The sequence below is a fragment of the Jatropha curcas genome, chromosome 4 (genome assembly GCF_041381405.1).
Source record: "Jatropha curcas cultivar XTBG-Jc1 chromosome 4, XTBG_Jcur_1.0, whole genome shotgun sequence".
Lineage (NCBI taxonomy): Eukaryota > Viridiplantae > Streptophyta > Magnoliopsida > Malpighiales > Euphorbiaceae > Jatropha > Jatropha curcas.
In genome coordinates, this window is record NC_143154.1 from 1,461,345 (window position 1) to 1,489,258 (window position 27,914).

General features: G+C 28.1%; 1 protein-coding gene and 1 pseudogene across 2 annotated transcripts; both read right to left on the reverse strand.

Annotated features, from left to right (window-relative positions):
* Nucleotides 1–80: 80 nt before the first annotated feature.
* LOC105647145 (putative LRR receptor-like serine/threonine-protein kinase At1g53420) lies at nt 81–10,251 on the reverse strand. Its single transcript, XM_089720397.1, has 29 exons — nt 10,033–10,251; nt 9,724–9,880; nt 9,394–9,465; nt 9,243–9,314; nt 8,966–9,037; nt 8,673–8,744; nt 8,472–8,543; nt 8,321–8,389; nt 8,159–8,230; nt 7,777–7,848; nt 7,579–7,650; nt 7,008–7,079; nt 6,751–6,822; nt 6,532–6,603; nt 6,349–6,423; nt 5,674–5,745; nt 4,842–4,910; nt 4,552–4,626; nt 3,906–3,986; nt 3,776–3,787; nt 3,645–3,685; nt 2,874–3,226; nt 2,578–2,764; nt 2,366–2,485; nt 2,156–2,277; nt 1,870–2,074; nt 1,559–1,793; nt 1,317–1,470; nt 81–481 (listed from the first exon to the last, which is right to left on the reverse strand). Exons 1-29 carry the CDS (start codon nt 10,181–10,183, stop codon nt 260–262), a joined length of 3,192 nt encoding a protein of 1,063 aa, XP_089576523.1. The 5' UTR covers nt 10,184–10,251; the 3' UTR covers nt 81–259.
* A 10,786-nt stretch (nt 10,252–21,037) lies between these two features.
* Nucleotides 21,038–27,782, reverse strand: LOC105647146 (putative LRR receptor-like serine/threonine-protein kinase At1g53440; annotated as a pseudogene). The gene is made up of 19 exons (XR_016320352.1): nt 27,556–27,782; nt 27,386–27,457; nt 27,185–27,256; nt 26,743–26,814; nt 26,460–26,531; nt 26,259–26,330; nt 26,012–26,083; nt 25,533–25,604; nt 24,398–24,481; nt 23,906–23,992; nt 23,775–23,786; nt 23,654–23,694; nt 23,095–23,462; nt 22,818–23,004; nt 22,604–22,723; nt 22,395–22,513; nt 22,074–22,278; nt 21,757–21,988; nt 21,038–21,677 (listed from the first exon to the last, which is right to left on the reverse strand). The product of XR_016320352.1 is annotated as a putative LRR receptor-like serine/threonine-protein kinase At1g53440 (transcript).
* Nucleotides 27,783–27,914: the final 132 nt, after the last annotated feature.

Here is a 27,914-nt window from a genome sequence, read left to right on the forward strand (position 1 = left end):
ACATTGGGTTACTTCTGAACATTGGGTTTTCTATGAATTAAAATAAATAAAAATATAGATAGACTAGTAAATAGTAGCAGTATCACAAAATAGGCCATCTAATCAAACCATTACATTCTTTTACAAGGTTGCAATACATATAAAACTGTCCAAAAACATAACAAGAATACAATAAAACAGAAAAAAAAAAAAAAAAAAAAAAAACACCACCATAATAATAAATGAAAATAGAGTCCAAAATTAAATTCCAAGTGTGAAATTAAACATCAGTCATATCCTTAACGGTTTTTTCACCCTGAAGCACGCTCACTACATCTGATATTGGGGGTCGTTTAGAAGGCCAATCGGTGCACAGCATTGCCAACTCAACGATGGTAATGGCTTGATAAAGCATTGCTGATGATACTCTCCCTGGTGGACGCTCTTTCAATGTTTCATCAATTAATTGTTCGTACGTTTTTTGCTTGCGACACATGTCGGCCTACATTTAAACAGTTTTGCGAGTGAGTTTAAGGCCCTGTTCGGCCTTTGAGCAGATTGGACCAAATTAAAATTCTATTTCTATTAATTGTACTGTTTAATAATAGCTATTATAATAGGTTTTAAACATTGGATGAGCTATATCAATTGGTTTAAAACTCCTTGGTTTTTTCTCCAAAAGTCAGCTAATTAAATACTTAATATCTGTTTTTGTCAATTTAAATTAAACATTTAATTAAACCACTGTTTTTATCGAACACTTTTAATTTAAACCATTATATAAAAAGTTAACATGTAATAGTTAACAGCTAACAGCTCATAGAACACCTAACGGCTAATAAAACAATTAACTGATACTATAACATCTAACCTAAGGATCTTTTCGATAAAATTAGCTGTTTTGATAATTGTTAGATGTCTTTTCATAAAATTTTAAAAAGTAAACGTTACATGGATTAACTTTCTTTTTATAAAATGGTACCTTAATATCTAAAAGTTAATTCAAACGCTATGTTACCGAATACTGCAAATAATAGCGTTTATTGTTTCGACTAATCAAAACACTAAAAGCTATCTAAAAATTTATTGTTGACGCTATGTTTTTTTTATCGGCAAATAAATTTCTTAATTTTATTAGAAAAGAGAAAACCGGGAAAAAGTTTAACTAATTCAAGAATCCAACCCAAGCCAATAGACTTCTCTAATACACCCAAACTAAGACCTTACTCTATCTAAAAATCTGTTGCAAACAGTGCCTAAGTGTCATCGTTCAAGTATGTTCACCTTATAAAAGAACTAATTAAATAAATAAAGAAAAATAAATATGCATTCATTACCTTTTCCAAAAGATAAATACTATTGCCAGGATCTCCAAGGTTTTCATCAATCTTTTTCCCACTAATGATTTCAAGTAGCAGAAGGCCAAAGCTATACACATCAACTTTCACTGTTATGTTATTGTGAGATACATACTCAGGTGCCATGTACTTCCTGCATGTAACATCAACAAATTATCCCTTTTTTTTTGTTGTTGTCTATAAAGCAATAGTGAAGAAATTTTTGTTGTTTCAGTACTTACAGTGTACTTCCGGGATCTTTAGTGAACATAAATGGATCATCTTCCTCATAAAGCTTTGCCAATCCAAAGTCTGAGATTTTAGCATTATAATCTCTATCAAGCAGAATATTACTGGCCTTGATATTTCTATGGATTACGGCCGGCTCCCTTTTATGTAAAAACTCCAAACCTAGGGCTATTTGTTCACAAATTTTGTATCTTTTTTCCCAACTAAGTTGTGCCGAACAATTAGCATCTGCATATAAATACTTAATAAGTTATAAAATGGATATAAGATCAGTGAGCTCCTGGGATAAAAGAAAATAACGTACCAAATAAGACTTCCTCAAGGGATCCGTTTTCCATATATTCATAAATTAGCAAATGCAAGCCTCTTTTTGAATAAGAACCCAGTAATTTAACAAGATTCTGATCTCCTAAATTAGACAATGCAAAAACTTCTGCTCTTATTTCAGCAGCTGCCTTTGATTTTGGAAAAAGCTTCTTCACTGCTACTGTCAAATTTGGCAGTATAGCCTGCAAACAGAGCAGTGGAAGGAGAAAAACATAATGAACTATAATTAACGCCAAGAAAATAACAAGATAAAAGATTTCAACCTTGTAGACTATTCCAAAACGACCATCCTTGCCAATCTTTGTTTTTGGGCTGAATTTTTGAGTGGCATTAATTATTTCTTTAACACTGTAAGCCTGTTCTTCCGAAAGGTTTATACGTGTTTCTGTGTTCCAATTTCAAACATCAAATCAAAGAAGTTACAGTGTATGTGTGTGTGTTTATAAATATTATTAGGGGATGGATGCTCTTACTGTGCAACTCTCTGTCTCCTATCCATCCCATTCTCCACAGGAAAGCTAACAAAAGGAACAGAAAAAGGACGCAAGCTGCCGCAATTGCAACTATTTCCCAAGCTTTTAATTTTCTTGGAGCTTCAAAACCCAAAATGCAGTAGTCATTATGAAGTGAAAAAAATTAAAATGTTCGATCACACACTGAAGCAATAAAATGTTCAACATTATACCACGCGTTATGGAAATAGCTGAAACGAGAGGTCCATTATCATCTAGAGATCCCCTACCAGCCCAGAAGAAGTCTATCTGCAATGGTTCGTGGTCAGGTATTATAGCCGTGAAACTTTTCATAATGGTCTTATACTTAGCTCCTTCAGCCTCTTTCTGTATGTTGAAATCCTGTAATACTTTCTTTCCCTGTAATTAAAATCAAGAACTCAAAAATTAGTTTCAATCGTCACAAGAGCATTATAACAAGTTCTAACCAATAAAAAGAATCCCCTTTAGAAACAATTAGGCAAATTACCTGAATATGTACCTCAAAAATGCGTTTCTTCAGAATACTATAATCTTCCTTTTTGGAAAATGAAGTTTCAGCAAAAAAAAGTTTGATATTGTATTTGCCTTTACGCAAGCAGAAGGCATAATAGGTAAGGAAGATAGGAGCAACACGAGCATTGACGTATAGGTCTCCCTCAGGAACGGAAACTCCACATGTTAAGTTCTCTCTGGTGGTTGGAGTGATGGCGCCTCCAGAAACGCTATAAGCCCAATTTCCATCAGGACTTTCATAAAAGTTTGATATTGCAGTATCATTTTCATAACTTTGCTTGTCAAAATCCACGTGGTCACCACCACAGTTTATTGACAGGGAGTGAGCTGCAACAAACATTTATTAGTAATCTCTATATTTAAAAGTTTTTATTTAGAGTCTATTTAGCAAAATTAGCTGTTTTAATAGCTATTGGCTATTTTAGTAACATTTAACTGTTTGAGTAACTTTGGTAAGAGCAAAAGCTACGGCAACTTTGGTAAGAGCAAAAGCTACTGCGTTTAGTGTTTCATCAGCTATTTAAAACTGTCTATTTTAGTAACGTTTAACTGTTTGAGTAACTTTGGTAAGAGCAAAAGCTACGGCGTTTAGCGTTTCATCAGCTATTTACAGTTATGGATCGAACACAATCTTAATCATTTATTTATTACTATTATTTTTTTATTTCTACAAGCAGTTAAATATTTTCTTAATACATGAAAAAAATACCCACTAAATTTTATAAGTTGTGGATGGTAAACTTACTCTTTTTAGGACATTTTTTCCCTTTCTGATATATGTACTCTCTGAAAGATAAATAAACATGTAAATTGTAATTAATAAACATATAATTCAAGATTCATTACATAAAATTAAAGATGTAAAAGCAAGCATACCTCGTTGGCTCACTGAATATCCATCAACAATATGCAAGTAGTAAGCAAAAAAGCAAGGTGAGTTTTGAAACAATTTACAATGCTTTCAAACAACAGATAATGTGAAATATGTTTCCAATATATCTCTTACATGATAATCGTATTTGACGAAGATTGAAGCATTCCATTTTCATGCTTTGGCATATTTGTGAAATCATTGTATGAAACATCGCTGCAAGACAAAATGGAATTATTTGCTAACTCCACACATAAATATATATAAAGATCAAATTACTGTGTTAATTTTTATTTCAATGCATTATACACTTCGACCTATAAAAATGCACGTATTAAACACTTTAATTTTATTTATTGAATAGCTCAACTTATAAAATTAGATCGATTAAATATTTTATTAAATAATTAAAAAATGTAAAAATTATTATTCCATTGATTATATTAACCACGTATCAAATTAGTATTTACATATAAAAAAAAACCATAAAATTACTGTTGCTAGTGTGAGAGGGTATTTAATCATTATAAAAAGTGAAATTGAGATGAACCCTATTTTAAAATTCAAAATGTCACAATATTTATTTATCAAAGTCAAGAATTACATCATATATTCCCCAATGAACAAAGACAATTAATTGGACATGAATGTGGCTAAGAACACCTTAATGCCGATTCATACCGAGACATGCTATCGAGTATATTCTTGAATAGCCCAAATTCAATAAATTAAGATTCAGCTGTGCGTGTGTGTATATATATATATGTTTTTATGTACTTACAGTTCAAGTATTCCATAAGATTGCTTAATGATCCACTGAGGAAATTTCCCATTAAACTTATTTCTTGATAAAAATCTAACATAAAAGAAAAAAAAATTGAACCCATTAGACATATTTCAACTTTGAATATTATTGTAATGAAAAAAAAAAGAATAATATGATAATTACTATATAAATTGTGTATAGTAATTTAATTATTATCTATCATATGGAATTTATATACACAATGTAAATTATTCATTTGCATGATTGATTGTGATTAAACAATATTAGGAGAGAAAATATCTCACATTTTCACATGCTTCGTTCCTGTACCAAACTCTTGGATCTCACCAGTTAAGTTGTTGAAACTCAAATCACTGCAAGAAGGAAACATCAAACATTAATTAAATAAAACTTGCTTTCACTAAAATTAAAATTAGAAATAATAGACGGTTACGTTTTTTTACATAAAGCCTCTCTCTTGAAAATCTAAAAGTCCTTTTTTTTTTTTTTTTTTCTTTCATGAACGGCCAACGACCAGTTCTCACTGGTCCAGTTTTCCTTTTATTTCTTTTTTTTCCTGAATAATCCTGGTATTCTGTCCTTTGACATAGATCTTGGTTATTATTGCCTATATGTTAAGATGATTATTGCTAATATCTTGGGATTTTGCTCTTAAATCAGATTGTTTTTTTACTGTTTCTGATTTATCATTGTCACCGTTATGGTGATTTTACTTATAAAATTTTGTTATCTAGATAGTTATGCAAAAAAATGTGCAAATCCTTTCTAATAGAATGAAGAAATTTAATAGAAATAAAAATTCATTTTGCCCTATCAACTCAATTGGAGATTTCAAATCGAGATTGGTTTTTTTTAATTCTTTGATTTGTTATTTTCAATAGAAATTTTGTCTATTTTTCATATCTGTAGAAAATGGATTCTACTAGTTGAACATGGGAAAATAGTACAGTTAGGAATTTAAAGAATAGATTAAAAATTGTAGGGAAAGAAGTTACAGTTAAATAGCAGTTACAATTCTGTCATTTTTAGACCATTTAGCAATATATTATTTCCTTAACTAAATAAAAAATTTGGATTCCCTAATAAAACAAGAACACTGATTAGAATAATACTTACAGATGCGTCAATTCAGGCCATTTAGCAATATAAGAAGGAATTGTGCCATTGATTGAGCAATTCCTCAGCACCCTGCATGTATAGATCTCCTTGATGAGCTATTTGTATTTTGCATTTTTATAAACTTTTGAATTTTTAAATATTTCATAAATTTAATTATTTAGTCATTCGCATTTAGTATAATATTACTATTTACTCCCACTTTTTTACTACTCTATCCATTTAAAAAAGATAGTTCACTTTCTATTTTCACATACATTAAGAAGAAAATGACAATTTTATTCTATAACTTTCCTATTATACTTATCTTAAACAACACATGAGCAATTATTATATTGGAATGATAAGTAAGAATTAATGAGGGTTATTGAAAATAAGATAAAATTTAACGAGGGTATAATAGATAATTTAAGAATTAACTATAATGTAAAAAAAAAAAAGAAAAGTAGACTATATGTTGGGACAAACTAAAAAGGAAAGGTGAAAATCTTTTTGGGACAGAGTCAGTATTACATTATTGTTTAATTCTTCACTTAACGATAAAAATAACATTCCTTGAAAAAAAAAAAAAAAGTTGACCATGTCATTCACGAATTTTAGACCAATTGTAACAAAATGCAAAATTTAATATGTTTTTAATACATTGGGACAATATATGTAGACAGAAATACTCACAAAGAATATATGTTCGTCATCAAGTCCGCTTGTCTGGGGAAAGTAAAACCAGGATTCGTTAAGCCACTAACCCACCTGAAATCATTGAACCACTTCTTAGAAAGCTTTAACTAGAAAACGACAGCGCTTCAACTGTTACTTGAAATGAAATTAGAAAAATAATTGTCATTTAACTGCACATACAATTCCTCAAGATGCGGAAGCTTGAAAATCCCTTCTGGTAGATTCCCTTCAAAATTATTTCCCAGAAGATACCTGACAAGTTTGTAATGGTACAAACAACATTCTAATTCTTTAATTTTTAGTTTTAATAGTAAAATTACAAAAAAAAATAAACATATTATTTCCTAAAATTTTAAAGAACTTTTATTTGTATCAAAATAAATTCTTAAGAAATCTTACAGAAAAGTCAGGTACTTCCAGTTTGCAATGTAATCGTGTATAGGGCCAGACAAATAATTTCCAGCTACAGCACTGCATTGCATTGATCAATTTGGGAACTTGAAATATATTTACAAATTCACATCAAGAAATTCCTTAAAAATACAAAATTTCTTTTTGAATTCTGACTTTAAAAAATAAAATAAAGAAAGTAATAAACAATTATTTATGCGATTTATTGCATAAAAAACCAAATAATAATGATAGGAATGACTTACAAGCTTTGAAGTCCAGTCAGCTGGGAATAACTTTGTGGAATTTTACCAGTAAGATTGTTGGAATTCAAGCCGCTGCAATCATAAAGTTTTAGTTAAAGAGTAGCTATAATACATTAAAAAAGTAATTTGTAAATTCAGTGGATAATATCTCTGTTTCATAATAATTGTCACATTTAGAATTTCACGTATTTTAAGAAAATCATTAAATTTGTCTAAATTACAATAAATTATTAAGTAAATTAACTATATTACCCTTAATTTAATACTAAATATCTAAAAAACCATTAAATTAAAGTAATAATTATTATTCATATACAAAGAAAGGGTAAATATAAAAAAAATATTTATTACCCTTTGAAACCTACAGATATGACAAGTATCATGAAACTGAGTTAGTAATCAATTTGACTAATTTAATAATTAAAAAGCCTATAGCAAATTCCTATATTAAAAAATTACCTCTTACAGTTTCGTTTTTAATAACATTTAGAATTAGTTAATAAGAAGAAAAATATACCTTTTCATAATAAAAAAAAAAGACGAAAAATAAATAAAATTAAATGAAACTTACAAACTTGTAATATTGTTCAATTTTCCAAGTGCTTCAGGAAGTGGACCCGTGAGTTCATTGTCATGCGCAGACCTGTTTTTTTTATTATTATTATTATTATTTTTTTTAGTATACAGCATATAGTCTATAACATATAAATAAATTCATACATAAGGATATATAAATAAATAAATTAAATTAAATTAAATGACTTCATACAGAAAATCAAGTTGAGTGAGGTTCCCCAGTTCATCAGGAATTGGGCCGGATAACATGTTACTGTCAAGATTCCTGTAAAGCCACAATGTTTATATTATTGAAATTGTAAGTACGTAATATTACCCGTTCATCCTAAATATAAATCGTTTTTGGGTAATTATTTTGTTTCAAAGTATAAGTTGTTTTGAGCATTTTTAACGAGTAATAAATGATGAATTTCTAATATTACTCATATTTACATTATATACAATAATCACCGTTACTCATTTACTCTTGATTTGAGATAAATGATAATATGATCAAATTATCTTTGATTTAGTTATAATTTAGGAGAATTAATTATTTTTTTAATTTTCATGCAAAAAAACCTTAAATGACTTACAATGTCTCCAGCGATAAGAGGTTACCAAATGATTTAGGTATGGATTGATTCAGGAAGTTGAACTCCAAATACCTGTTGCATGGAGTTTTTCAACAGCAGTTATAAGCTCAAATTCATTTGATGTACTGAAATAATTCTATAGGCAATAAGGGAAGTACTCACATTTGAATCAAATTTTGCAGATTGCCCAATCCAGTCATTGGACCATTCAAGAAATTGAGTGAAAGATCCCTAATTGCACAAAACTGAACTTAATATATATAATCACACAATTAAAATAAAATCAGAGACGTTACGTAATTGATTAACTTACAAATACTTAAGTGAATTTAAAGCTTGAAAGCTGCTGGGAATAGTACCTTCAAGCTGATTGTTCGCTAGATTGCTGATCAAATAGAATCACAAATGGCATATTTGGTTGTTTCAGTAGTAAAGTAATACTGAATGTATTTTGTTGAAGACAATTAAACTATTCGTGTCAAGATTAAAGAATTTGCAAGTTGATTATACTTACAGGTATGTCAAACTAGTTAAATTTCCCATGCTTTGTGGTAGGGATCCAGTCAGCTGATTGGAGGAAAGATACCTGAATTTTAATCAAACAATAGAGAATAGTGTCATACTGTTTGCTATATTTACGAAAAGAAATGAGATGGGAGTTTACAGAATTTTCAAGTGTTGAAGCTCACTTATTGCATAATCCATATTTGGTTGTTTCAGTAGTAAACTAATACTGAATGTATTTTGTTGAAGACAATTAAACTATTTATGTCAAGATTAAAGAATCTGCAAGTTGATTATACTTACAGGTCTGTCAAACTAGTTAAATTTCCCATGCTTTGTGGTAGAGATCCAGTCAACTGATTGGAGGAAAGATCCCTGAATTTTAATCAAACAATAGAGAATTAGTGTCATACTGTTTGCTATATTTATAAAAAGAGATGAGATGGGAGCAGAATTTGCAAGTGTTGAAGCCCACTTATTGCATCATCCATATTTGGTTGTTTCAACTGAATGTATTTTGTTGAAGACAATTAAACTATTCATGTCAAGATTAAAGAATTTGCAAGTTGATTATACTTACAGGTCTGTCAAACTAGTTAAATATCCCATGCTTAGTGGTAGGGATCCAGTCAGCTGATTGGAGGAAAGATCCCTGAATTTTAATCAAACAATAGAGAATTAGTGTCATGCTATTTGCTATATTTATAAAAAGAGATAAGATGGGAGTTTACAGAATTTGCAAGTGTTGAAGCCCACTTATTGCATCATTTATATAACCACTCAGCGAGCTACTCCTTTTATTTCTGTCGCCAAAATGAAATATGAAAGTATAATGTCATCATTCAACATATGCAAAGATATTTTATTTCGGTGAAAGCTATAATTATTACTGAAATATGAAAATATGGATATGTACAAAGATATTTCATTTTGGCTAGACTATAATTATTACTAAAATGTGAAAGTATAGAGTCGTTGAATCCTCGCAAAGTTCAGGAGGCACAAGAATAATTTACCAAAATTCTAGATCAAGTTCATCATTAGGCGACATACATACATACATTTCGGTTATATGGCAAGTGAAATTGCCATCCTTGTCCTTGAAACTGCAATTACACCTTATTTCAGCACCAGCCACCAGGTTGCTGCTATTTTGACAGTGTGAATCACTGAATTTTGTGACGCCTAAACCGCTTAAGACAATTGTAAGAGCATCCACTGTCAAATGTTACAAAAAAATTTACATCAAACCCACGAAAAGTCAAACAGTGATTTCATATTCTTCAATTTGAACAGAAAGGAGGAAACAAAAAAAGATTAGCATTGATTCTTGAAAGAAAAGAGAGTTAAATGTGGGTATGGAAGCTTACACTCGTCACAAGGCAGATTTTGGTTTCTGTCACAAGGCAGAGTTTGGTTTCTAGCAATATAAGGTTTATCAGCTCCATGAACAAGTTGCCATTGAAGAAGGAAAGTAAGAATGGGAATAAGTAAAGCCCTCACTGAAAGTTTACTACACATTGTTTCTTCTTTGGATGGCTCTTTCTGTTACTCCTAAATTTATACAGCCTCAAAGTGTCAATGGCAAGTCCTCTTTGGTCCCCGTATATGCTAAAAGAAAGAAACTTTGATCCTTATCAACCAAAAAGAAAGGAACTTTCATCCTTATCAACCAAATAGACTCCGGTAGGGGGTAAAAAAAAAAAAAACAAAAGCAAACTAAGTCAAGGTCAAGTTTTATTATCTTTTAATTTTTTAAAATATTTAACTATCAATAAAAATGGAATACGTAAATTTATCTTTATTACTTTAATTTTAAAGCAATTTTAACTTTTATTTTTATCTTTTAAATATTTTAATTTATAAAATTATATTTATTAAACACTTATTACGTAACTAAATATTATAAAAATTGTTATTCTAAAAATTATGTTAACTATATATCAAATTAATATTTTTGTATGTAAAATATCTAACTTTAAAAATTATTGTTATTACTATGAAAATATATGCAATGTTCTCAAAATTTATAACTTTAAATATGTAATAGATTATCCACAAAGTTGAGTGTCCTGTTAGTTGCCATAAATTAAAAAAAAAAAACAACGATTGAATGATGTGGAACATATATATAGATATATATATATATATATATATATATATATATATATATATATATATATATATATATATATGTGCGCCCTGTAATATAATTATCTCTTTACATTATTGTCCTTCTTTTAGTCTTAAATTAATATATATTTCTCATTTATTTCTTCGTACACATCATCCTTCATTCAGTACGCATTTACTCGAAGCATGATGACACCCTCAAACTCAACTTAGTAAATTCTCGAAGCAATATATAAAAATAATAAATTAAATTGTTTTTAAAAGAAATAAATTATTATATTTCATTATATTTGTTACATTTAAAATTTTATGTTCCTTAAAAAATTATTAAATTTATTTAAGTTGTAATAAATTATTAAGTAAATTAATTTTATTATCTTTAATTTTAATTTTTCAAAAAAATTCAAAAATTAAAGTAATAATTATTGGTCATATACAAAAGGTAAACATGAAAAAAAAATTTATTATTCCTTAAAACTACAAATGTAACAAGTATTTTAAAATAAACTATTTTTTCAAATGTGAAGAGTATTATCGAACGGAAATAGTAATTATTAATTTAATCTAAAGAATATATTATGCAATAAAAGTGAAATAACATAATTTCTAAATAATGTAGAGTGTAAAAATCAAATAAAGATACAAAATTTATCTTTTACAATGACTTCAAAATGGAAAAAAAAAAAAAAGAAACTTTTATTTAAAAACGCAATGAACAATAGAAAGACAAATTCAGAACATAAAAAATATAAAAACTTAAAATGATAAATAGAATATGAATCATATAGAAAGAGTTCTTTTAAGCTTTTATACAAAATAAAAAAGATAGAAAATTAGTATTTGATAGCATATATGCTTTTCAATGTAAGTTTAAATTGCATTATTTGAAAACTAACTAACAATATTATGTAATAATTTTATTTATAATAATTTAGAAATAATAAACAACTATATATTATTATACAAAATTAATTAATATTTTTATTTATATAACATATTAAAATAATAAATAATATATATATATCCAACTGAAAAATATAATGCATTATATATTAATTAATTTTGGCTATTATTTAGGGAACAATTTTTTTTTTTCCTTTAATCTATTCCCGAGTTAGTATAAATGATGTATTAGAAATATTACTAATAAAAAGAAAAAAAAAATAAAGAAACGGAAAGACCAAAGCATCGTGCCTTTCATTTTCCAACAACAAGCTCTAAATTAAGGCCACGATGACACGCAATACAAAACAAATGAACATTCAAGTCCTTTTCTTTTGAGCATAGGAGATAAGAATCACTTTGAGTCTTTTTCTTTTTCCCTTCCTTTTTATAATAATAATAATGGCAATTCTTAAAAACAATTTATTGGATGTAAAATACAAAATTTAGGCGATGCTAAAGTAATGCCATGCTTGCTCTCAAAGCCATTATTTCTTTTCTTGTTAATTATAAGTAAAATGATAATGAAATATTTATTTGGAAAAAAAAAAATTTTTAAATAATATTTATTATTTTAAACAACTATAAACAAACAAATGATAAAAAATATTAATTTAAAAAATAAGTTTACTATTAATTTGTTTTGAAATTTAATTAAATCTAAATATAATATAAATACAAATCAATTGATAATTTATACAGAAAAAATTTCAAAACTTAATTTAATCAACAACAGATTAGAATTCTATCTACCATGTGCTGCGCAATATTAATTGGATGAATCATTTAAATAAAATGACTTTCTAAAACAATAGTAAAAATGTTGTTGATTTATATTACCTACTCTCCACAATATTTATATTTATCGCATTTAAGAAAATAATTTGTTCTAAAATACTTCACATTTGCGGTTTCAAGATTTCAAGAGTAATAAACTTTTTTATATGTTCACCTTTGTATATGGCCAATAATTATTCATTGTTTAGATATATTAAATTAAAATAATATAATCAATTTACTCAATAATTTATTATAACTTAGACAAATTTAATAATTTTTTTAAGAGATATGAAAAATTTATTGTGATAAGTATTATGAATAGAGTTAGAGTTAAATTATATTCAATTATTCAGGGAAAGTCTTAATTATTGTGTAACATTTCTGACTCAAAAGCATAAATGATTGAAAAAAGTGAAGTTCCATTAATATTCCACTCTTGTAGAATTTGACTCCAAGAGTCTCTTTACAAATTTATTGAAAGCCTGAATAGGGTAACGTGACCATTGAACCCAAATTACCATTGGTGTTGGGAGAAAAAAATAAAAAATAAAAAAAGAAAGAAAAAGTTGAAGTAACACAAATTACAAAACAAGTATTCTTTTTAAAACAGTGGTAATTTGTTTTTTTCTGTTAAACAAAAAGACAAAAATAATTGATTCGAATTTGTTATGTGATTATGCTTGATATTCATTCCTAACAAATAAAGTAACATTTCTTAATCTTATCCTACTGTGAAATAATATTAATTCTTTTAATAGTGTTTATTATTTTTTTAACAATTAGCTAAACGAAAAGATGGTGGTGGAGTGGTAGTTAAGGTGATGGTGGTGGTGGAATGATAATAAACAGAAGAGTTTGAGGTTGAGTTTGATTAGCATTCGGTAGAAATTATAATGGAATGATAATTACAATATGGGTAATAAAAAAATTCATCAAAACATTATAATCAATTAGTAATGTAATATTTATTTTATTATATAGTTGATTACATTTAGACATGGCCAAAATCCGGTTTTTAGGACCGAAACCGCTGGTTTGAAACCTGTCCGAACTAGAACCGGGCGGAACTGGAATCGGAACCGGTGGCCTACGGTTTGATTCCGGTTCCACCATTTTTGAAACCATGAACTAGCGGTTCCAAGAACCAGCCGGAACCAGTTGGAACCGCCGGTTTTTCCAATTGGTTTGAAATTCCGGTTCAGATAAACGTCAACAAAGAAAAGGAGAAAGCAAACGTCAAGTTGTGGTGGCGCGTCGGCTATCGCGTAGGTCTCATTGCTAAACCCGTTGACTGATCCTGGTCTCATCTTATTTCCTTTCTATTTCTATAGTTTTTTTTATTATATAACAATAATGATCCTCATTGTAATTTTAATTTATTTGTAAGAAAGAATTAAATAAAATATCTAGGCATGGCCACCGGTTTGGTTTTAACCGGAACTGAATCGTACTGTAAACGAATTGAAACCGGACCGAAATCGGCTGTTCAAAATTTTGAACTGGAACCGGCAGTTCAAGGACCGGTTAAGGTTCATTTGAATGTTAAAAAATAAATCTGAACCGGCGGTTAACTGGCGATTTCGGTCCGGTTCGAACCGGATTCACAAACAAAATTATTTGTTGCTTAAAATTTTTAACAAAAAAATTTATATAGTTGATTTGATTTATGGTGAAAAGAAAAACACAATGATACATAATTTCTAAAAAGTAGTGAAAAAAACAACATCATTAAATCATTTGACTTAATTGGTAGAAAAAAAAGGTTCAAACTAGCCGTTTGAACTATGTTCATTTGTAAAAAGAAAAAAATTATGTGTAAAAAAAAAAAGGTTCAAACGGCTAGTTTGAGGTGGCATTTAATTTTTTTATTTTTGGTAAATAAATTTTATTCATTTTTAATCATTTATTTATTTACTGTAATTTACTGAATTATCCAAAAATATAACTGTTATTTTTCTGTTATAAGGGACAATTTAGAAAACTAATAAATGAGAAACATTTATAAATATGATGAGTTGATGATTTTTTATTTCACAATCAATTATATCCTAACTTTTCTCTTATTCTCAATCAAAATTCTCTCAAATTTCCATAGTTCATTATTTTTTTATTGTTTTATTTTCCTTAATATTAGAATTATCTATTATTTATTTTTTATTTTCTTACATCCAATTCCAAATGCTTTCTCTAATCTCAAATTTTTCCATTCATAAATTTACTTCATTTGATTTTTTAAATAATTTTCTTAGTATTTGAAAATAATAATTTCCAACTCATTCCATTAATTTGATATTCCATTTATAGTTTTTTATATTAGTAAATTAGCAAAAATTGTAAATTTAATGTAATAATAGTTCTAAGTTAGTTAATAGAAGTTTTTCTTTTAAAATTTATAATAATTCATTTAGTTAATAAAATTTAAACATTTTAAAATTATTATTTATTCAGGAATTCGAAATCAAAATTTTATTATTTTTTTAAAAATTTGCGTAATGCCGGAACCGAATCGGAACCGTAATTTGAACCGTCGATTCGCCGGAACTGTACTGAACCGTGCCGGAACCGGAGGTTCAAGGGTCGGTTCCGGTTCAAAATTTTAAACATCTTGAACCAGCGGTTCAGTGAACCGGAACCGGCCATGCCTAAAAATATCTACTATAGTTTTTCATATTTTGCTTTTTTTTCTAAAATTTGAATAAATTCAAAATTGAAAAGAAGATTGATGACCAAAAATTTAATTAGTATAAAACTTTCATCATTAACAATTTTCATTTTATTAAATCTATAATTATATTATATATTGTTCAAAATTTTGTATCACATCTGATTCACTAGAAGCACAATCATACGTGGATGATTGGAGCAAGGCCGAACTAAGAGCACAAGAATATACTAAAGAAAATGAAGATTCCTATGATTTTTACGATGGGTCCTTAACGGGAACATCAACCGGTAGTGGCAATAGCGACTAAGGTAAAATGGGTGAAATTAGTATAAAGTAAGTAAGAATTACGTGAGCTTTGATTCTTCTAAACTCCAAGAGAATACGTAGGCAACTTAATTTTTTAAAAATAAATTAAGTTCAAACCCTTTTTTTTTTAAAAAAAAATTAAGTTTTAGCCTTTTTAAACAATAAATAAATTTAGTTGAAGACCTTTTTTTTAAATAAATTAAGATCAAGTTTTTTTTAAAAAAAATAAATTAAATTCAAGCATTTTTAAATTTTAAATTTTGAAGAAAAATATTCTCTACTTTTTTATTTTACATTTATGTGATTCGCTGGAAAACCGGTCGGAGAACCGGCCGGAACCGTCGGTTTTGGAACCGTTAAGGAACTGGAACCGGAACCGTCAATTTTCGGTTCGGTTTCAATTCCAAATTTTTTGGAACCGAAATCGGCGGTTCCGGAACCGTGGCCATGTCTAATTACATTGAACCAAATGCAGCCTTATAGAATATTAGAATACTGATATGGCACGATGCTAAAATATTATTTTACCTTTTATTTTAAGAAAACTATTTCTATAATATAATTGATAGAGAGTTTGAATTAATATAATTAATGACACTCTTCAATTTTTCAATAATTAATAAAATTAATAATATTATTAAATTTTTGAAAACCTTTCACTTTTTTCTTTTTAAATAATTACCTGTTTTTCATTAATATTTCATATAAACCGATATTCTTTAGTTTTTTTGATAACTAATAAAACTAATAATTTCATTAACATTTCGAAAATCTTTCTCTTTCTTTTTTTAAATAATTAACAATACTATTAATTTTTATATCTGCGGAAATATTCATTCTCTTCATTTTCCTTTTTTTATTGATATGAAATTCACATAGATTTATCTTTCAATATAAATGAAACTATAAAGAAACACAGAATCATATGTTCAACAAAAAAAAAAAAAAAATGGGACTCTCTTTGCACATAATATCAAAATTATTTTTCACGGCATTTTGTTAATGTAAGCTTGATTAATGTGGCAACGACAATGTAATTACAAAATGTATTTGGTTTCTTATAATCAATTGATATGTGATTTGATGATTTATAAATCAACCTTTAACTATTAACATGTTAGATCCACACAGAAGCATCTTACATGTTGTTATTATAATTAAGTGTTTATCTTTATCATTAATTATAATGTGATTCCGACATGATATCATTTAACTCAAAGAATTCATGTTTTCAAGATGCTGTTTTTTCTAATTAAAATTAAAATTATAATTGATTTTATAATGTGATTATGTGCGAAATTCTATTCAAAGCATTAAGTTTTACAAAATATATAAGACAAAAAAAAAAAAAAAAAAGAAAAAGAAAAAAAAGGAACACCGAAAACAAATAAACACCACCATATAGAGTAGTGCATGAAGCAGAGTTCACATAAGAAAACTCCATAGTAAATCACAAATATTAAATTAGACTGGGGAATGATCCATGTCTCTGTTTCTACTGACTTGGGAAGCCCTAGTTTCAAGTAATGTCCTAATATACTCAACGGTTTTTTTCCTTGGTAGTGTCCGGGGACGTAGGTAAAATTGGCCAAACCTCATTAAAATTCTGGTCTCTTTTATTTATTGCTTTGTTTTTATTTATTTAATAGCTATTATTGGGCAAAATATTTTTGGTGGTTATTGTCTAATTAATTACATGTCTAGGTAAATTCTATCAACAAACACGAATTTAGTCTAAGGAAAGTGGATTTTAAGTGAGACCACTTGTAACTCCTCCACTTATCTGGAAATTTACTTAGTATAGTTACTGAGTGCAGTAATTCACAAATTATTTTAATTTGGTGGAAAAAGCTCAATTTCCACAACACATTAGACATATGTAACTTGTTTATTTAGTTTTATGACCTTTCAATGGTGAAAAATAATTCACGATATTATTTTTATTTCTTATATTGTTTTTATTTATTTATTTTATTTATCATGCGTCACAACATTTTTGGTGCCAGTTTCTTTCATTAATTTTAAGAAAAAGTAATAATTTATCAAATGGCTATGTAGTTGTTCATATATTGAAAGCAATATTTTTTTTTTTTCAGAAAAAAAAAAGAATAGCATTACTGAATATCACCTAATAAAGATAATAAATAAAGCAAATGAAGACATAGATAATGATGGAATAAACCAGGTTGAATATAAAGAAAACAAAAATAATAGATAATGATGGAATACTGAACCAACATTTAGGGTGAATTTTTTTCAATAATTAGTGTCCTCTTTTAATATTTTATACAAGTAAGCACGATTATTGAAGTAAAGTGTCAATAATTGTTCCATTAGCACTCCTACATCACAAAACCCTGAATGATTTATTCTAGTAATCATTAGGAGACGAAGAAATCACAAAAGCAGGATTTGGGGCCACAAAAGGTGAGAAAAAACTAGCATGTTATAGCATACTTCCACAAACTTTTGAGGTCTGTGTCTGTTTTTATGGTTTACAGTAAACTCAATTAATTCTCATTTGTCTTTGGAGGTAAAAAAGTTGGCCGAAGGCGCAGATGATCAAACTCATTACTGAAGTCATGGTGATGAACTACGCAAATGATCTTCAGCACTGATTACTTTCATTCGAGTTAAAGAATAAATGATAACTCCTTATCGTGTAATATTATGTTTCCTTCGTCCTATATTTTTGTCTCATTTTTCTTTTCATCCATCTCAATTGTTGTCATCTTTCTTTTTTTTTAAAAAAATTAATAATATTTAAAATTCACTATTTTATTTTTATTTAATATATTTTTTATCAATAAATATAATAGTCAAATTATTACAATATCATTAATTGGGGACTAACAAGTAACAAGTTACAAGAATTTCAAAAATTATCAAATAAACGAATGTTATAGTTGTCGAAACTCGGTCAAGCTCTAGTCTTCTTACCTTTAATTTTTAAGCCCTTATCAAATCATGCCCTACAACAGGACATAGTTACGTTTGGACATTGGACACCTTTCTAATATATATATATATATATATAAAAGCTTTAATCAAGATAAGTCTTCAAAATATTAATATATTAAAGAGAGGGTCTTTCCCTCTTTCTTTTTTCCCTTTCTTTAATCTTAAATTAATATTTCTCATTTGTCTCATTCTCGTGCATCATCCATGACGAGAGTATTACCTTTAAGCACGGTGATACTTGGAATTTAAAAAAATGACTAAGTATATAAATTCATCTGTCAATTTTATAATTTTAATTTTGTGACATTTGAAATATTATAAATGACTTATCGTGTATTTAAGTTTATAAATTTTCAGACTGTTTGGAATAAATGAATCTGATTATAGAGTTCATTTGTAAATATTTAATATACTTAATTATATAAGTTAAAATGATTAATAAATCAAAATAAAAGTTGAGAGTACCTGAATTTTAAAATAATAAAATTTATGAATGAATTTTTATATTGTTTATATTAATATTAATATTAATGTATTTTATACTTTATACAATTTAAATAATTTACATAATGCAGCGCGATGAAGACCGGAATTTTATTTTATTTTTTTAAGGGACCAGATCCTATACCTCGTGAGGTCACAGGAAGGGACCAAATTTTTCTTATGGATATCAAACTTCTTTTAAGTCAGCTTTAGGATTATTTTCTAACTTGGATTAGAAGGCAAAATAACAAAACCTGCTCAGAGAACTAGACAGACTTGTTCTTTTAATAAACCTGCTCCAATTGGTCTCTAAATTATATCACATAACATGTAACTAAATATTTTTATTTGCAAAAACTATATATGAAGTCTTTCATTTATGAGTTAACACGTTGATTATTCTGTTCAAAATAACATTAACTAACTATAAGATTTTTAATCTATTGTTTCCGTTAACATTTTAACACCTCTATTTTTGGATTGAAGGACTAAAGCATTAATAAAATCTCAAAGTTTTTGAAAATAGAAATCCTCATGTATTAACTTGATTATGACTTTTATTACAATACAGAATTCAATAATTTTATATTGATATAAAAACTTCATTTGCATGCCATTTGGACATGCGCTAACTTGCTAGGCAGGTTATAAGGTTAAAACATGATTTTAATATAAATAGTATGGTACTTGAAATTATTTTAAACACAATAAATAACATTTTAAGATAATTATTTTTATAAAAATCTATAAACGATCTCAACACATTAAAAAAATTTATAGGTATGGATTATATAACTCATAATTAATTTTGATACGAAACTAAGTTTTGAAGTTATATTTTTAAAGCAATCGATTATGGCTTTTTTGAATTTTACAATAAAATTTTAAAAAGCACAAGGTGAGTGTTATAAATTCGATTATGATCATTATATTTTAAATTTATTTGGGATAATGCAATTATTATTGAGGCATTCGATTAATTATATTATCGTTTTGAGCTCTAATAGATGAAAAACTTGCTTTTATATAAAGTCAAGCTTATACTGGATAAATTCAAAAAATTAAGTTGAGTTGTTATTTCGTAGATCACAAATAAAGTTCAAATTAGACAATTACAATTTACATAAATTATAAAATAATTTTAGTAAAAAAAGTTAGGTTATGATATATTATAACTAATAATGTAGGAGTATATAAAATTTAAATTATAAATCATATTATGATCAGCAACACAACAAACTTAAAATGTTATTTACATAATGATCTTATATGGCAAATATATATTTTTTATTTCATCTTAGAAGGTAAATATTAGCTCAATAACTTATAAATTCAATAAACCTTTTATTTTAATTATTTATGAAAAGAATATTTTATACTTTTGTTGTTGTTAAACTTCTTGCATTGACGTCTTTTAGATTGGTAAAACAAGCTTTTAACTAAAATAATAAATATAATTAAATTATATATGAATAATGATACTGGTTTTATAGGCAGCGGGTTATTAGATCTTTTAAATTTAATGGTCCTCGTTTAGGTAGTTTAAACCTAACGAAATATAACTATTTCTTTATTTATACAGAATTTCTCATTTCTGTATAATAGACTTACCTATGATTTAAATCAATTTATTTTTTTCTCTTTAAACTACTTGTATTCTCCCATTAATGCAAATTTAGAAATATTGCTAATGAAGAGAAATAAATAAGTAATTTGCTTTTTTAATGAAGTGCTTTTGAGCGAGTTTTCACTGATTTAATAAGTTAAAGAAGAGAAAGAGTTTTTATTATGTGGCTCGCGATTTTATTTTCGACTATTGAGATTAAAAATAAAGTAAAATTAGTTTTAGAATTACAAAGTTACAAATTATGATTTCAATTATATCTTAATTGATAAAACTTATAATGAATTGAAAATAAATATTACTTTAAAATTGAATCCCGATGGCCAATTCCATAGGTGATGTTATAAATAACTTTAAAATTATTAGTCAAATCCCCTTAAATGCATTCTTAAAAAATAAAAAATAAAAAAATACAATCAATGAATGGTCAAATCATTAAACTTTTTTTCAAATCTATTACCAGATTATATAAAATAAAATATAAAAATAAAAAACACCATAATGGTCACAAATTACATAAAATATGTTTTGAGGAAAGCCACAAAATAAACAACACCTACTATTAGACTATGTCTTCGTACACAATATCATTACATTTTTTGAGTAGTTGCATAGAAGGTCACAAAATATATTAAATAAACAACACTATAATGGTCACAAATTATACTTGAGAGGAAGCCTTTTTCTCAGTAATTTCCTTAACAGTTTTTTCACCTAGAAGCACACTCACCACATCAGATATTGAAGGCCTATTGGAAGGCAATTGTTCAGTGCACAACATTGCCAAGTCAATAATGGTGATGGCTTGGTTTCGTGTTGTTGATGATAGTTTCCCCGACGGACGCTCTTTTAATGTCTGATCGACTAGTTCTTCGTATATTTTTTGTTTATAACATTTATCGGCCTATATAAATGCATTACCTTATCAGAAAGCTATGCAAATTAATATGGAAAAGGATGAATTTACCTTTTCCAAAAGATAAAAGCTATCGTTATGATCTCCGAGATTTTGATCGATCTTTATCCCACAAACAATTTCAAGAAGCAAGAGGCCGAAGCTATAAACATCAACTCTCACAGTTATGTTTTGATGAGATGCGTATTCGGGTGCCATGTACATTCTGCATACATTCAACAATGAGAAATTATCTTGAAACTAATTTATCGAACAGAAGAATTTTGTGTTTTCTTAATACTTACAGTGTGCTTCCTGCTTTAGTGAACATAAATGGATCATCTTCCTCATAAAGTTTTGCCAATCCAAAGTCTGAGATTTTAGCCTCACAATTTCCATCAAGAAGAATATTACTGGCCTTGATATTTCTGTGGATGATGGGTGGCTCCTTTAAATGTAGATATTCCAAACCGAGGGCTATTTGTTGGCAAATACTGTATCTAGTTTCCCATCTAAGTTGCAGAAAACGATTAGGACCTGCATGCAAATATAATTGAATCATCAAACTACTAAATTAATTTCAAATGGTAGCGAGGTCTTAGGATAAAAGAAAAAATATTACCAAATAAGACTTGCTCAAGGGATCCGTTATCCATATATTCATAAATTAGCAAATGAAGGCCTCTCTTTGAATAAGAACCTAACAGTTTAACAAGATTCTGATTTTCCAACTTAGACAATGCAAAAACCTCTGCTCTTATTTCTGCAGCTGCCTTTGATTGAGGGAAAAGCTTCTTCACCGCTAAGGTCAAATTTGACAGTTGAGCCTATAATATGGATAATGGAAGGAGAAGAAGAAGAGAAGAAGAAGAAAAGAAAAAGAAGAATTAATATATGGACATGAGTAATTATTGCCAACATAAAAAACAAAACAAAGTTCAACCCTGTGGACTATCCCAAAACGACCATCCTTGCCAATCTTCATTTTTGGGCTGAAATTCTTAGTGGCGTCAATTATCTCTTTAATACTGTAAGAATCCGTTCCAAAATTTATGCGTGTTTCTGTATTCCGTTGCAAGAATCAAATCAAATAAGTTAATGAACAATTCTTTGCAAAATTGATGAACAATATTGAGGGATGGATGTTCTTACTGTGCAGCTCTCGGTTTCCTATCCATCCCATTCTCCACAAGAAAGCTAACAAAATGAACAGAGAAAGAACGCAAGCTATTGCAATTGCAACAATTTCCCAAGCTGATAATTTTCTTGGAGCTAAATAATCCAAAATGCAGTAGCAGTTATTAAGTGTAAAAAATAATGTTAGATCAAATAGAGGCCAATGAAAAAAAAAAGTTCAACATTATACCCCGAGTTATAGAAATAGCTGAAATGAGAGGACCATTTTGACCCCAAACAGATCCCTTGCCAACCCAGAAGAAGTCTAATTGCAGAGCTTCATTGTTAGGTACTGTAGCCGTAAAAGTTTTTACAATGTTCTTATTGGCACCTCCAGCCTCTTTCTTGATGTTGAAATCCTGTAATACTCTCTCTCCCTGTAATCAAAATCAAGACCTCTACATATGACCATTCACTTAATTTATATGAGAAAATTAATAATTTCAATCCCTTCATTACAAAATTACCTGAATATATACATCAAAAATGCGTTTGGCCACTATGCTGTGATCTTCCTTCTTAGAAAATAAAGTTTCAGCAAAATAAAGTTTGACCTCGTATTTGCCTTTACACAAGCAGAAGGCATAATAGGTGAGAGAGACAGGAGCAACACGGGCATTGGCATATAACTGTTCCTCAGGAATTGAAACTCCACCTCTTAAGTCCTTTATGTAATCACCTGAATTGAAAAATGTTGTGACAAAGCCTCCAGAAAAGCTATAAGCCCAATTTCCTTGCGGACTTTCGTAAAATTTTGACAATTAAGTATCATTTTCGTAGTTTTGTCCGTCAAATTTCACCGCCTAGCCACCGCAGTTTATAGACAAGTAGTGATCTGCAAGAATCATTATTAAGTAATTAATGAATATTTACCAAGTGCAAGACTTGATATTAAGAACAATTCTATGTTTTATTTGAAAGAACTGAACACGAAATAATATTATAACAAAAATGATTTTATTTTCTTATTTGGTTCACAAAGAATTCAAACATTCAAATATATAGGTTGTACAGAAGTAAACGTACACTTCATAGGGCATTCTTTTTCTTTTCGAGATATGTACTCACTGAAAAACAAACAAATTTATAATGAGAAGTGTGGAGGGGTGTGTATATCTATATAAATGTGTGTGTGCGTAAAACATACCTGTTCGGCTGACTGAATATCCACCAGCAACATGCAAATAGTAGGCAAAAAAGCAAGGTGAGATGGGAAAATTTTACATTGTCCCAAAACAAAAAATTGAGAGCGAGATACGTTTTTAATAAAACTCTTACATAATAATCCAATTTGGGGAACGCAAAAGTGTTCCATTTTTATGGTTCACGTTGGGAACATTTCTCAAATCATTGAATGAAAGATCCCTGTCAGGCAACAACGCGTTAGAAACAGAAATTTTGTTTCTAAAAGTTATATCCGTTTATAAATCTATTTAGAAACAGATCCATATCAATGCTAATTCAGAAACATAAAATTCGCTTTGTAAATGATATAATTCTATTACTAATTTTTGTATTTATTTTTCCATCCATAGCTAAATTCGTTGTCACGTCATGTCTTTCTAAATTCTTGAGAATTAAAATGCTGAAATTTTCTTTGAACCAAAAAAAAAAAAAAATGCTGAATTTTTCTGGTAGTGGCGCGCCTCACACATATAAAAAATCACTAATAATATACTAAATACTCTTATAGTAATATAAAAGCATGCAACATGAAGTTTTCCTTGAATTTATTATTATTATTATTATTATTATTACTTATATACTTACACTTCAAGTGGTCCATAAGATGCAACCGTTGAATTACTGATCCATGAAGGAAACGTTCCATTAAGCTTATTTCTTGCTAAATATCTATAAAAAAAAGCATTAAATTAAAGTAATAAAATTAAGGAGCATATTTATGAATTTTGCCATGATTAGTCTATATTCCTATGTGATGGACTTAATTAATTTAAAATTATATAAATTAGTTAACATGAGAAAGTCCGTCACGTACAACGTTTGTAGATTTGAACCAAATTGTGGGATTTCACCAATCAAGTTGTTGAAGCTCAAATCATTGCAGGAAAAAACCATAAAACATTACAAAAGAAAATAGCTTTATGTTCTAAAATCTTGTTTACAAAATTCTTCATTTTTGTGAATTTAAGCTTATTTTTTCTAATTAAAAACCATATTAAGACATTTTGTAATTTCAGCATTGTACTAAAATTAAAATTAGAATTTTTCATATAAAGTAAGAATAAGAAAATCAAATTTTACTCGGGGCAAATTGAATATTTAAAAGATGAAAAGTTATTTCTTTATAAGCATACACATATCGCTCTAGATAAATTTTTTCCACCTTTACGCATAATTCGCATCCTCTTCGCCTATAAATAGCCATATAGAGATGGACAACTCAAACCATCTCACCAAAAATATCCAAAGCAATTCATTTGCTTTGTAAAACTGAGGTTCAAAGCAAATTGCTTTCAACTGGAGAAAAGAAAGAGTGCTAGAGAATAAAAAATAAAAAATGAGATTTGTATGAGTTATTGTAATTAGTGTAAGTGTGGTACTGCAATGTGTGAGAGTAAAAGAGAGATGAAAAAAAAATTTTAAGTTGAAGCTCAACTTGAGGCTCGATTTTAAATCGAAAAATTTTAAGCTCAAGTTCAATTCGATGCTCAAATAAATTTAAAATAAATATTATATATATGTATATATAAAAGTTCAATAAGACTTGATGAGTTTTTAAACTAAACATCAATAAAATTGAGCTCTGCTCGTTTGTTAATGAGCCGACTCGAATCCAACCGAACTTTTTCAAACATTTATGCTGAATAGCTTGTGAGCTGGCTTGTCTACACCCCCCTCGGGAGACTCAAAATAAGCTAACACTCATTGAAATAATACTTACATATCTACCAATCCAGGCCATTGAGCAATATACGAAGGTATCGTGCCATTAATTGAGCAATTCCTAAGTACCCTGCATACGTCATTCAAGAAGTTGATGAATAACTTCATCTGTATGTAAAGCTCTTCAGTGTGCTTTTTATTACTTCTATTTTAATATTCTACTCCTTCCTGTTCATTTATTTGAACAAAATTTTTAACTGGATGTTTGATTTAATTAGACAAACTTACTAAATTTAGACTAAGAACAAAGTATCAAATTCATATTACCCTTTATTTAGCTTTCTTTATTGCATTAAAAATATGAAAATTACAAGAAAGCAGCAGACAATCGGGTTGTGGTTTTGTTGGTTTTCTCACTTATATGAGGAGTAATTAATAGATATCGAATTCGAGTTCTCTCCATCATAGTTGCACTTTTATCTTTTCTTAATAATCAATCCAATTTCTCTTTTGCTGATAAAAAAAAAAAGTACTCACAAAGACTCTAAGTTTGTTAAGTTTGCTTGCTGCGGGAAAGTAATACCAGGATTCCTTAGTCCAGTAACCGATCTGAAACCAAAAAATCTCGTCTTAGAAAGCTTTAACCAGTTTATTTTGAACTACTGGCCTCCCCATGTATAAAAAACAAAAAGAAAGAAAGCATTAACCAGAAAACGCGAAAGCTTCAATTGTTCCTTCCAAATGAAATTATGAAAAGAAGTAGGTATTCAGTGACCGCACGTACAATGTAAAAAGCTTTGGAAGTTTAAAAATCCCTTCTGATAGATTCCCTTCAAAATTATTTCCCATAAGCTGCCTGACAATTTTATAATAGTACAAACAATATCAGATCAAGATAAATTTTTTTTTTTCATTTTAAATAATAATATTCAACATTTTGAATCTTTATTTATTTATATCAAAATAAATTCTTAGAAATACTTACAGATGAGTGAGGTTCTCCCAATTTGCAATGTAATCCGGTATAAAACCAGACAAATTGTTTCCAGATAGTTCACTGCATTGCATTGAATCACAGTTTTGGAACTTAAAATATTTTTACAAATATTTGACATCAAAAGACCCCTTTAAAAAAATTGAGAATAATAATAAAATAAACAACTTTGAACTAAAACAAGCTAAAATTATTTCAATTCTTTAGGCGACAAATTGCCTATTTCTTTTTCAACTTTGCTTTAAAAATAAAATAATGTTTAAGGATGACTTACAACTTTTCGAGTCGTTTAAGTTGAGAATAAGTCTGTGGAATGTTCCCAATAAGATAGTTGGATCTCAAGGAGCTATAACCATAAAATTTCAGAAAATCGCAATATAAGCAATATAATTTATAAATCATATATCGATTTGACTAATTTAATATTTAATTCTATATTTTAATAGATAAATAATAACAGGAATTCTTGTGTTTTTATTATTCCCTCATATTTACTTTTACTCATTGGTTTGTAACTTTAATTGTATTTAGTTTGATTTTTATATTTATTTCTAATTAGGTTTAGATTAGTAATTTTATTCCTAATTAGTTTAAATTTTCTACTCTATAAATACTCCTTTATCCAACATTCTAAATAAAGTATTTCAATTAGAATATTAGAATTTTCTCTTCCATAAAGTTATGTTTATTTTATTTATCACTTAAATAAAACTTACAATGTTGCCAGATTGCTCAATTTTCCAAGACCTGGAGGAAGTGGACCGTTGAGTTCATTTTCATCCAAAAACCTGTTTTTTTTTTTTTTTTTTTTTTTTTTTTTTTTTTTTTTTTTTTTTTTTTTTCCAGTGAGCTTAGGATATATTGCATGGAGTTAGAAATAACGAATAAATAAAAATAAAAATAAAAAAGCTTCATACAAAGACCAAAGTTGCGTGAGGTTTCCCAGTTCGTCAGGAATTGGGCCTGATAACATGTTATCGTCAAGAATCCTGCAAAGCCACAATATATATATATATATATATATAATTACAATTATATTGCGCCGGAAAGAAAAGAAAAGAAAGAAAAAGAAAGGAAAGGGCCTTACAGGTACTGTAGCAATGAGAGGTTACCAAATGATGCAGGTATTTGCTGATTGAAGAAGTTGAAGCTCAGATCGCTATTGCAGGGAGTTTTTAAACAGCAATTACAAGGTAAATTAAATATGCCAACCCAAATGACTTTTAAAGTATAAATTTTAAAGACTCGTGGCTCAATAAAATTAGAGATGTCAAAATGGGTTCGCGTCTGGTTTGACACGAATCCGCCCGACATGATTAAAATCAATACGAACACAACCCGTTGAATAATCGTATCAAATATTTAAATACAAACACGATCTGTTTATGACATGGTCTATTTAAACTCAACACTAACTCATTTAATTTTTAGTGAATCGTGTTCTCA